The following is a 13,319-nucleotide window of genomic DNA, read 5'->3' on the forward strand; positions in this document are numbered from 1 at the left end:
CCTTTTTGGGAGGCAATGCTGATTTTTGTTAATAAACATTGACGCACTGACTGCCCCTCAAAATGTTGGGTGGTTTGCATGTCGGCATACTATTAATACAGTGTCACTTAATGGTACAATTGGAGTTTTCCTGTTGGTTAAATTCAATTTTGACTGACATCATTTTATTATTTACTTAATAATGTTGCAGTAAGAACAAAACAGAATCATTATTTGAACATTTTATTGGATGTTAACAGTAAATTTGTAACTGAATTAGGTCTCTGCATGAATAACCTGCACCTCTCAAAAGCAAATCATGCACTATATATATATAAACATATTTTCTGTACTAAACACAACTTTTAGACACATTTGTAGTAAGAAATAATAGCAAGTTAATTGGCTGATTGAAGTGTTCAACATTATGGAGTAGCGTTCAGAATAACATTGAGTAAAAGCAAAAAGAATACATTAAAAGAAAGCTCAATATTCAGATTTTCTTGCATTCAGGCGTTATATGGTACTTTGGGAATTACGGTGCTTGTTTATTGGCATTTATTGCATTAGGCAGCCTTTTTTAAAATAAGATAATGAAATATCTGTTACAGATGAATTGAACTATTCTAGATTATGTTTTCTCAAACCAGGTAACAGTTTGGGCACACAGAAGATTTTATGTTGATGGCTAATTTTGTGGATTATGTTGCAACTGAGTATGAAGACCATGCAGCAATTGAAAGGAATGCTATTATTCAGAAAAGCCAAATCCAAGTCAAGTTTGTGTTTGATGCATCGATTCCAAAAACCTAAGTAATGAGTGTAATTGTTGGATAGAAGAGATTCTTAACCTATCTTTAATCATTTACGAGACAATTAACTGAATTCTTTGAACAGCGAGTTTGATTTGGAGGCCTAGGGATCAGTGTGATTTCATTGAATGGTGGTGTCTTCCGTCCCAATGGTTGAGTCTGGAACAGTTGGATTGATAGCCTTGTAAACAATTTGGAAACCTTTTCCTGTAACTGAAGAATCTGACAAGAACTTCAAAGTCATAACATTACCTATAGCAAAAGGAAAACACAATTGATGAGTTTTATTTGCCTTGTAGTACCTTGCCATCCTCAATGTCAATAAATTAAAAAGCCATTTTTTTTTATTCATTCATGGGATGTGGGCATCGCAGGCCAGGCCAGCATTTATTGCCCATCCCTAATTGCCCTTGCTAGAGCATGTAAGAGTCAACCACATTGTTGTGGGTCTGGAATCACATGTAGGCCAGACCAGGTAAGAACAGCAGATTTCCTTCCCAAAAGAATATTAGTGAACCAGATGGTTTTTTTTTTACAACAATCGACAATGGTTTCATGGCCATCATTAGACTACCTTTTAATTCCAGATTAATTGAATTCAAATTCCACCTTCTGCTGTGGTGGGATTCAAACCCATGTCCCCAGAGCAATACCTGGGTCTCTGGGTTACTAGCCCAGTGACAATACCACTACGCCACTGCCTCCCCGTAACTTTCCATAAATTTTATTTTTGTTTCAGAATCAGAAATAAAACACCTACTCGACAAAAGTGAATAGGAAATGTTGAATGTCCACAGAAAAATTTATCATCTTATAATAGTACTTTATACATCTGCAGACATCCAAAACTTCAGTCAAGATATCTCACAAAGGAGTGAAAAGCTTGGGAAACACAAACAGGTCATGATCAGTTGGATTTTTACATTGCTAGAGACAATGGACAGGAATTTATAAGCTTGTCATTCAAAAATGGTGGTCCGCCCGCGCGGACCTCACATCACAGAGCCACTGCACTATTCAGCGCGGCAGCTGATTTAAATAGCCGGGGCGGACCGCGCCCCCTGATGATGTGGAAGGGGCGAGTGGTCCGTCCCCAGCAACGGCGTCAGGCACCACTGTGCAGGCACCAATGCTATTTTTAAAGGGCTTCGAGCCCTACATTATAATTTAAATTTTAAAAGAGACATTGCATTTTAAATTTATTTTTAAAAAATTAAGTTCTAGCCCCTCTCCCACCCCCACCAATAACCAAACAGTTCATTCCTTGCCCTCTCTCCCCCAAAATATTTACGTTGTACACCTGACCTTCCCCCACCCCCCACAAAGTTCATAAACTTTTATCTTTAACCCTTCCCACCATCCCCTATACCAATTAGTTTGACCCCGCTCCCCCCCTCTCACACTGCTTCCCCCTCCCCACCAGTGTTACGCCTCACATATCTGAACAGAGATCCAAAGGCACGGGTGTGCCGGTCACCAGCACGAATATCGCACCGGGACCGATGGTGGGAGTGGGTGAGTACTTAATTCATTATTTTTAATAAATTTACATATTTAAATTTTGATGCTGCTGCCATGTGGCAGGGGGGCCACCATGAGACCTCACTGCCGTGGGCAATATGGGGCCGGGCCTTTCTGGTCTCTAGGTCCATGGCAGGCCTCTCCCGGAGGCATTTTCTGGCACCCCCCGCCATGACCCCTGACATTGGGGGGGTCTGTAAAATTCGCCCCAATAGCAGTGTTTAATATGCAATCCAGTAAACACATGAAAAGGGAGAATGCAAAAGGACACAGGAAAAGGGGAGGGAAGTAACATTAGAGTAGATGGCACAAATTTCCGCCTGGCTTTAGTCTTAATGGGGACATTATTAGGGCAGATGAGGTTAGCAGGGTCAGAAATTAAGCAGGACTCTGTTATGCCTAAACCCCAAGCTGTTTGTGTGCTTGGGTTTCTGAATGGGAAGCAGGAGGCCAAGGGGAGGCTCCTTTGAAACTAATGTCACAGAGGGAGGTGGGACTGGTGGGAGGACGTCACCAATATCTGGGTAGAAACAACATTCTGTATGCCTGCTATGTGTTATATGGGACCCCTCAAAGTGCTAAAGGCTGGGTTTCTTGCAGCAACTGGTTGCTTTCTTCAGCCAAACCTATTTTTCTCCAATGCTGGACAGTGCTACCATTTCTATCCCTCCCTTCTAGTGGGCATCCCTGCTGTGCCAATGCAAGCACAGACACCGGCCCTCTTTATTTAAATTGCCTGACCCTGGTAATAATGATGGGGTCAGTTGAGTGCTGTGGAAGCCCCTTTCCGCATTGTTACCAGTGGTGAAATGGGATTGTAGATTTTCAGACCTGATAGTTCCAGTCGAAGAGTTATCATCAGTACAAGTGTGTTGGCCCAAATGTCTTACTTTTGTGCGGTAATTTCTATGATGTTATATATGTAATAGTTAAATAAGCCTTGGACTCAACTTTTATCCATTATATCCAAGTTAGGCAGAAGACTGATTGCGACATTTGAAATTTGTTGGACTATGAGCTGAGCCTTGTGGCATTTAAATTTTCCGTTGCCAACATTACCTGTTGTAGTTCGAGAATCAAAGGGATTAGAATTCATTATTCTCCTGTGATCAATCATTTTCTTATATGCATCTGAATTATCATTTTGAGGTTGTTTCGACGTGAAAGCTAGTCCATGGACCACAGAGACAATCTGTTTGGTTTATTTAAGTTCAAAGTGAACATTTTGCTGCAGTTGTATTGAACTGGAATGGCTATTAGCAACTAAGTGCCTCCTTAGTTTGCAACAGAAGTGGAGCCATATGCACTTGCATTAAAAGAAGGTTTGCTCAGATACTTAGGCCACAAATAACTTAAGCATTGATTCTATACTCAATGAAGGGTGTTATAAAAATATAAGAAAATTATTTTCAACGTTGCTTAAAGTGGGTTGATCTCAGAAAATTCTAACACATTCAGAAGTATTTCTCGTCTAGCATATTGCTTTATAGCATTTTGTATTAAGTCACATGGTTACCTGTGCTAATGATGTCACTTGGTAATTTATTTCCACAAAATCTGAAAAAACAGAAAATATGAAGTTTGAAATTGAACGTTAGACATGGAGATTCATAGTAAGGATTTAAGTTTGAAACTGAGTATTGGATTTGAGGTCTGCAGAATAATCAGAGATTCATTTTCAGCTCAACCATATTTGCTAGTGTGTAACACAGTGATTGCTGATATGTACCTAAGGGTTTTTTTTGGTAGATAGCAAGAAATCTTGCTTATGATCCACCGGGATAGTAATCCTAGGGAGTGAACACTTGTTGTATTCCCAGTTTAGACTTGTGCAAGTAGATGCATGGTTTGGCTCTCTCTTTACATTGTTCCAAAAATATACTTTAAAGCAAATAATAGAAGAGCAAAGCTCTTATTCCAAAGTTTTATATGCCACACCATTAGTAGAGTGTTTTTGATGGCGTCAAACACGGGGAATATGTCTCTTTGCCATTGTGAGATTCCCAGGATAAGCTATGACAGAAATGCACACAAAAAAAAATCCAATAGGGAAAAATGAGCATCTGTAACATTAGATATAGATACAGTAACTATGAAAGAACAGGAGCACAGGGCGGCTACTCAATATTTATGACTCAGACATAAATCACTAATTACATTTGAAATTTTAGCTGGTTACTCAGCACATGCTAGAATCTGCCACCTGGACATTTTCAAATACGCTCTTGTAAAGTGATGTGTGAGTGTGATTGATTGTTATACGTGTTTTGTTTTACCATAACTCTCAATAGAGGGAAAAGGCTGAGTATTGTCCTTTTACTTGCTCTTTTGCTCCCTTTTCCAATGAACATTTAGCAACTTGCTGTTGAATAGTCTCCCAGCCTGTTTACTTTGCAGGACAGACTACCAAGGTGCTTGAGCCTTGCTTTGCCCGTATAAAAGAATAGAGTCAATTGCTGCTGTTGGGAAGGTTGGTGGGGCGGTTGGGGGGGGAGGGGTGGTGGTGGGTGGCGGTGGCGGGGTCTGGGTTGGGGGGGGTGGTGGGTGGCGGTGGCGGGGTCTGGGTGGGGGAGGGCGCTGGACACAGGCAGGAAAATAAACTTTTCAGATGTTCCATTTGCTCCACAAAGTGCCCTATACAAGACCAGAATATCATCCTAAGATTTCAGGTTAGGGAAATCCATATGGTAAGTGGATAAATCACAATAAAGAAATAAATGTTCAGCCCAACCAGTCCATGGTAATGGTTACCTTCCACACAAACAGTAGTCCTAATTCCATGTGTCCACCCTGCTCCCATATCCCTCTTTCTTTCAATCACCTATCTAGTCTATTTTTAAATGTTGACACAGTCTCAGCTTCAATCTCTAACTCTGGTAGTGCATTTGACAGCCTAACAACCTCCTGTGTAAAAATTAATTCCTGCTTTGTTCTTGGGCTGTAGCCGAAAACAGGCGACGGTGAATCAGTTGCCCATTTCACACTCCACCTCACTTTGTATGAGGAAAGATTAAAGGATCGTAAACTCTACAGACGAGAAAGAAGAAAATTAAAAGACAATCTCATTTTGTGAGAAAACATGTTTAAGAAGGAAGGTAAATCCATATTATTATTTTAAAGTTGGCCGGACCACTATAACACTACGGCAACAAAATTTAATTAGAAAGAAAAAAATAATTTAAGATCTTATTAAAAAAACTTTACTTCATGGCTGACAGAAATGTGCCAGCTTAGGGATAATATTACAGTAATAAAGCTATTCAGTATTTGATACGGTATCTTCCATGGCATTGCCTACACGTAGTGAATGAACTGGTTATCAAATTAGCTGTTTTCAAATTTCTGGGATCTGATTAGTTTTGGCAAAGCATGTGATGGTTAACAAGACCAATCAGAAAGCCATGAAGAAATCATACAAACAGGAACAAAGTATTTGGTTAGTAAGATTTTTTTTCATCATCAATGAAAACTTTCTTGCTAAGTACAAAAAAGGTAATTAACAATGCTCTTTAATAACTTTAAGGTTGATAAATGTTACATGACACCATAACCTCACTTGTCTGAAACAAGACCAATAGGAGTTGGAAGTCTGACTTGAGCCAGATCAGGTAATATCTTTTATGTGCACATAATCCCAACTTCTGCACAGGGTTGCGATACCTGGTCAGGAGAGGTCAGGCAGGGGCATAAGATATCTGACTTGGAAACATAGAATCCTTGATTATTTGCCAATTTCATTTAAGCACCAGGAGTCACCTCCAATCCAATGATGTTTGAAGGATCACATGCATACATTAGATTCTGCCACTTCAAAAACATGTTGGTTAGAAGCAACATTTATTTCCCAAGAATTCTCTTCTAATCCAGATATTTACTTGATGGTGACTTAATTGTTTATACATTTAACCTAAATCAATGGATGCAGAAGGAGAAAAGTCATTTTTACATAGAAATCAACCAAAATATTATCATATATTTAACTACCAACCTCATCTATTCTACGTATTTCTCATTTATACCGAAACTAAGCCTACAATCATTGTCTTTTGTGGGGAAATTAAATGCCTAGACATTTCCAACACATCTCTTGCAGTACTAAATGGATTTTGAAACCGATTCTGAATTTTAGTTAATTTCGACATTTTGTGCACAAAGGTGATAAAGTGTCCTAAAGCAAATCTGAAATCTGTGAAACTGGGAAGGTTTGATATTTACCCAAAATCACTGCATTACCATAATGCAGTTCTATCACATTATTATTCCATTGTACCAATAAACATTTACCTGCCAACAAGGCCTAGTAAGTCATCGTAACTGTCATAAACTTCAAGGTAGTCAGAGAAGCAGGATGGGTCATCTTCTACATCGAAATCCAGAAACCGTAAATGGATGTGCTGCTTGTACTTTAGTCGGATGTGCCAGTAACAGATCTGTTGATGCTCATATTCATCTGGGTAGTTGGGGGACTTGATAATGCGCTCTGGATCTGTTAGAACACCACCACATTGCTTTGCTGAGGAGCAGAAAACGCAAGCAAAGGAATTATACTTTGTCATAAACATTAAAAAAAAAACTTCTTTGTGAAAATTATGCACAGGGAGAAAAAAAGCTGGGGCAAAATTCTGTCTTTATTTCTTCACACTCAGATGTCTATCCAAACCACAACTCCTACTGTAAAGCAGTTTTCTTACATCCAACCTCACCCTTTTTTATTGAGAGGTCAGTGTAGTCTCCGACATAAACATTGCTGTGTTTCTTAGTTTGTGTAGTATACTGTATTAAACTGGCTTATTGTATTGTAATATCTTTTGTCTGCCTCTTCACTGCCCTCTCTGTTGGGAGGTGTAAATAAAAGTTTCCAACATGGCTGCTCCTAGTTAAGGTCTCATGTTTGTTTTACTCTAAATACACAACAGAAACATGACGACGAAAGGATATAATTTTTTTTTACATTTAATGTGAGAGATTACAGTCTGAAGAATATTCTGACACAGTTGTTGGAACTCCCAAAGTCGATTTTGAGGAAGTTTGAGCGATTTGAAAGATTGCTTTGCTTGTCTGCAATTCGTGTTCAGTTACAACTAAGTGAGTACGTAATGTTAAAAATATGGCACGGAACACTTATTTTGGGACAATGGGGGAATTCAGTCCTGACAAAGAGGCCTAGTGTAATTATGAATGAAGTTTACACATTTGGCTTAAAGCTACCAAAATCGGAGATCAGGATAAAATGAACGTTTTCCTCACCAAGATGAAGCCGGATGCGTTTGAGGTGGTGTTTAACCAAAGTCGCCCACTATACCCCAGTACTTTGGACTATTCTAAAATAAATGAAATTCTGGACTTATATTATGGCTCGACTAAGAACAAAATTGCGCTCCGAGTTACTGTTCGTGGAAGGAAGCAGTTGCCAATTGAGTCTATTGCAGATTATATTCTTGAATTAAAGAAATGTCTCATCACTGTGGTTAGGGTGTCAACTTAGAAGTCAACCATTGGAGGTCCAATTCAGGCCAAGCTTTTGTGTAAAGGCAGTAAGCTGATGTGGGAGGAGGTCTGTGATGAAGCTACAGCCATGGAAATGGCAGAAAGAAGTTCTTTTCCTGATCCGGCAGGGGAGGTCCACCAGATTTCAGCAGGAACCAGGCAGCCAAGTTCACAGACTCAGTGTCAGAAATTTAGATGCTATTGTTGCCATGGTAGCCACCAACCATCCAAATGCTCCCATTTCCAGTCAAAATGCTATGTCTGTGGGAAAGTCCATCATATCCAGGCGACATGCTGCAAAAGAGGAAACAGTAATGCTCCAGGTTGCATTTAGAACAATGTACAGTTGACATTTTTCAAAGCTAGGCCAGTGCCTTATGCTCAGTTAAAAGCAGTAAGTAAAGAGCTGGATAGATTAGAAAGAAGAGGGGCAATTAAAAAAGTGAAGAGCAGTGAATGGGCTGCACTCATTGTTCAAAAAGCAGACAGGTCTGTTCGAATTTGTATGGATTATAAACAAATGGTAAATAAGGTGATTGAAAATGATACTTACCCACTATCTACAAGTGATGATTTGTTTTCTAATTTAGCAAATGGGAAGATCTTCAGTAAAATAGATCTGTCAAATGCATATTTGCAATTGGAATTAACTGACAAGAGCAAGGAATTGCTTACCATTCAGACACAGAAAGGGTTGTACCGGTACAAAAGATTATCATTTGGAGTGTCTACTGCTCCCACAGTGTTCCTGAGCATCACGGATCAGGTACTAAGTGGGATGAAAGGAGTGTGCTGTTTCTTGGATGACATTTTAATTAGCACTAAGACAGTAGAAGGTTCACTTTGCTAACTAACCACCAAGCCCTTACAATCATATTTGGTTCAAAGAAGGGATTACCATCTCTTGCGGCAGCACAACTTCAGAGATGGGTGTTGATTCTGATGGCTCATCAGTACAATATTAAATATCGTAAGTCAGCAGATCATACAAATGTGGATATTCTTTTGAGATTTCCCCTTAATATGGATTCATTTTTAGCCCATGAGTTACCTATAGATTACTTTACATATACAAAGGACAGGCCAGTGTCTGCCAGATAAATTTCTGAAGCAACTCGCAAGTATGTGGTGCTCAGTAAAGTACTCAATTATGTCATGAATGGCTGGTCTAAAGATTGTGATAATGAGAAACTGCAGGAGTATTTTACACATAGAAATGAACTAAGGTAGATCAAGGTTATCTCCTATGGGGTTTAAGAGTCATTATTCCACCAAGATTTAGAGAGAGATTGTTAGAGGAACTTCACATAGAGCACACAGGGATTGTCCTCATGAAAGCAGTAGCAATAAGCTATTTATGGTATCCAAAGATAGATAGAGATATTGAAGAGTTGGTGAAAAGTTGTGAAATGTTTCTCAGAATGAGACATGATCCAACCAAAGTTCCTTTTATTCCATGGTCAAATACAAGAAAACTGTGGGAATGAGTACATGTTGATTTCTTTGAAGTGGAAGGTAAAGGGTATTTTGTTTAGGTCGATAGCTAAAGCAAGTGGATAAATGTTGAGTTTATGCCCAATACCACAAGTGCCAAAACTATTGAGGTTTTGAAAAGTTGCTTTGCAATTTATGAATTGTCAGAAGTGTTGGTGTCAAATAATGGTCCATAGTTTACATCAGAAGAGTGTGAAATATTTCTGAGTACAAATGGAGTCAAACATACTCTAACACCACCATGTTACCCAGCATCGAATGGTGCTGCAGAAAGAAGTATACAAATTGTGGAGAGGTTTTTGCAGAGGTATTTGTTAGGTGATGAGCTAGGCCGTAATTTCCATGTTTCTTTTTGACACAGGCTAGGCAATTTTCTGTTCTCTTACAGAATAACTCCACAGTCTACAACAGGTTGCTCACCTTATGAGTTAGTGTTTAAACAAGCTCCTAGGACAAGGTTTAGTTTGCTTAAGCCAAATGTCAGTAGCAAAGTAAGAGAAAAGCAAGACAGAGTGAAGATGAGTCATGATACTTGAGGCATGAAAGTTAGAGAATTCAGTGCTGGTCAGAAGGTCATGGTGAAAATCCACCGAGATGATAAGGAAAAGTATGTGTTTGGAGTTGTTATAAAAAGACTAGGTCAATTCACATATCTAGTGAAGGTTGGAGAGAGACTCCGTGAGTGTCATGTCGATCATTTGTTTGAAAGAGGAAATCTGACAAAGGGAAAGCATGAGAAACCTCCTATAGTCTAAGTTCCTACCGTTCCAAGTTGAAGTCAGAAAGAAAGTGAAAGTCACAAAGAAACTGAAAGTTTGCTGGTATCATAGAATCCACCAGTAGGGCAGAGTGAGTCAAGGTCTTTGATTAAGACTAATCGATCAATTTCACAGTCTCAACCATTAAGTAGAGTTGGTAGTCAACGTCAAAGTTCAGGGTCGACACAGCCTGAGACGTTGAGAGAGCAGAGTCAAGCTAATGAAAATGGAAGAAGATATCCAGACAGAAAGAGAAAAATAGGTTAATTGAAAGGATGTGGGAATGAAGAAGAAATAAGTTGTTCTTTTCATTACTTCTTGTCAATTATGATATTTCTGTTAAACATACTGGTGTTAAGGAAAACAGTTTTAACATGTAAATTACACTGAATTATTGGTTATATATCGTAGAATCGTAGAAAGTTTAAGCCACAGAAAGAGGCCACGAGGCCCATTGTGTCTTTGCCGGCCGAAAAATTATCCAACTATTCTAATCCCATTTGGTCCGTAGCCCTGCAGATTACGGCACTTGAGGTGTATATCCAGACACCTTTTAAATGAGTTGAGCGTCTCTGTCTCAACTACCCTTTCAGGCAGTGAGTTCCAGACCCCACCACCCTCTGGGTGAAAAGGTTTTTCCTCATCTCCCCTCTAATTTTTCTACCAATCACTTTAAACCTATGCCCAGCTAGTCACTGACCCCTCTGCTAAGGTGAATAGACCCTTCACCTCCACTCTATCCAGGCCCCTCAAAATTTTGTACATTTCAATCAGATCTCCCCTCAACCTTTTGTACATTTCAATCAGATCTCCCCTCAACCTTCTCTGTTCCAAAGAGAATGACCCCAGCCTATCCTTTTCTCATAGCTGCATTTTTCCAGTCCTGGCAACATCCTCGTAAATGTCCTCTGTACTCTCTCTCGTGCAATTACATCCTTTCTGTAATGAGGTGACCAGAACAGCACACAGTACTCAAGTTGTGGCCTAACCAATGAGTTATACAGTTCCAGCATAACCTCCCTGCTCTTATATTGCTCTTGTATTACCTCCACTAATAAAGGAAAGGAAAGTCTTCTTAACCACCTTATCGACCTGTCCTGATACCTTCAGGAATCTATGGACATTCACTCCAAGGTTCCTCACTTCCTCTACACTTCTCAGTATTTTCCCATTAATCGTGTATTCCTTTGCCTTGTTTGACCTCCCCAAATGCATCGCCTCACACTTCTCCAAGTTGAATTCCATTTGCCACTTTTCTGCCCATCTGACCAGACCATCGATATCTTCCTGTAGCCTACAGCTATCCTCCTCGCTGTCTACCACATGGCCAATCTTCGTGTCGTCTGCAAACTTCTTGATCATGCCCCCTACATTTACATCCAAATCATTAATATATACCACAAAAAGCAGGGGACACAGTACTGAGCCCTGTGGAACGCCACTGGAAACAGTCCTCCAGATGCTAAAACAGCCATCAACAATTACCCTTTGTTTCCTGCCACTGACCCAATTTTGTATCCAGCTTGCTGCATTTCCCTGGATCCCATGGCCTTTTATTTTTTTAACCAGACTGCCATGTGGGACCTTGTCAAAATCCGTGCTAAAATCCACGTAGACCACATCAACTGCACTACCCTCATCTATCTTCCTTATTACCTCTTCAAAAAATTCAATCAAGTTGGTCAAACAACATCGTCCCTTAACAAATCCCTGCTGACTATCCTTGATTAACCTGTGCCTTTAAGTGACAGTTTATCCTGTCTCTCAGAATAGATTCCAATAATTTGCTCACTACTGAGGTTAGACTGATTAGCTTTTAATTATTTGGTTTATCCCTCGCTCCCTTTTTAAACAGAGGTACACGTTAGCAGTTCTCCATCCTCCAGCACCACACTTGTATCCAGTGAGGACTGAAAAATGATGGTCAGACCCTCTGCTATTTCCTCTCTTGCTTCTTTTAATAAGCTGGGATACATTTCATCTGGTCCTGGTGATTTATCCACTTTCAAGGATGCTAATCCCATTAATACTTCCTCTCTCCTTATGTTTATCACATCCAATACTTCACACTCTTCCTCCTTAACTATAATATCTGCATCGTCCCCCTCTTTTGTGAAGACAGACGCAAAGTATTCATTAAGAACCATACCAATATCTTCTGATTCTACGCATAGGTTACCTTTTTGCTCTTTTATGGGCCCTACTCTCTCCTTAGTTATCCTCTCACTCTTAATGTATTGAAAAAACATCTATTGGTTCACCTTGATTTTGCTTGCCAATATTCTTTCATGCCCTCTCTTTGCTTTCCTAATTTCCTTTTTGATTTCACCCCTCCACTTTCTATATGCCTCTCGGCTTTCTGTAGTATTGTGTTCTCAGTATCAGACATAAGCTTTCCTTTTCTGCCTTATCTTACCCTGCAGGTTCCTTGACATCCATGGGGCTCTAGATTTGGCCATCTCACCCTTTTTCTTTGTGGGAACATGTTTACTCTGGACCCCTTGAATTTACCCCTTGAATGCCTCCCACTGTTCTGACACTGATTTACCTTCAAGTAGCTGTTTCCAGTCCATTTTTTGATAACTCCTCAGTTTAGTAAAATTGGCCTTACCCCATTTGAGAACTCCTGTTCTATATCTGTCCTTTTCCATAATTATGTTAAAACTGACTGACTTATGATCACGACCACCAAAATGCTCTCCCACTGCCACCCCTTCCACCTGCCCATCTTCATTTCCTAAAACTAAATTTAAAACTGCACCCTCTCTTGTTGGAATTGCTACATACTGGGCAAAAAGTTTTCCTGAATGCGCCTCGAGAATTTGCTCCCTCAATTCCTTTCACACTAAAACTATCCCAGTTAATAGTTAAAATCCCCTACTATTACTGCCCTATTGTTCTTGCACTTCTCAGAGATTTGCCTACATATCTGCTCTTCTATCTCCCTCTGACTGTTTGGGAGTCTATAGTACACTCCCAGCAGTGTGATTGCCTCTTTTTTGTTCCTTAGCTCAATCCATCTGGCCTCATTTGATGAACCTTCCAACATATCATCCCTCCTTACAGCTGTAATAGCTTCCTTGACCAAAATTGCCACTCCCCCTCCTTTCATATCCCCCTCCCTATTGTGTCTGAAAGCCCTTTAACCAGGAACGTTGAGCTGCCATTCCTGTCCCTCCTTAAGCCATGTTTCTGTAATAGCTATGATATCGTACTGCCACATGTCTATCTGTGCCCTTGGCTCATCTGCTTTATTTGCTATACTCCT

At 39.8% G+C, this 13,319-nt stretch overlaps 1 protein-coding gene across 1 annotated transcript in view; it reads right to left on the reverse strand.

Annotated features, from left to right (window-relative positions):
- Nucleotides 1-912: 912 nt before the first annotated feature.
- The window catches only part of tnfaip6 (tumor necrosis factor, alpha-induced protein 6), a 42,838-nt gene continuing 30,431 nt past the window's right edge, over nt 913-13,319 (reverse strand). The window contains exons 4-6 of the mRNA XM_068036261.1: nt 6,597-6,825; nt 3,829-3,869; nt 913-1,043 (exon numbers count right to left, since the gene is read on the reverse strand). Coding sequence (XP_067892362.1) covers nt 913-1,043; nt 3,829-3,869; nt 6,597-6,825 — 401 coding nt within the window. The remainder of the gene's footprint in view (nt 1,044-3,828; nt 3,870-6,596; nt 6,826-13,319) is intronic.

Source organism: Heterodontus francisci, chromosome 7 (assembly GCF_036365525.1).
Source record: "Heterodontus francisci isolate sHetFra1 chromosome 7, sHetFra1.hap1, whole genome shotgun sequence".
Lineage (NCBI taxonomy): Eukaryota > Metazoa > Chordata > Chondrichthyes > Heterodontiformes > Heterodontidae > Heterodontus > Heterodontus francisci.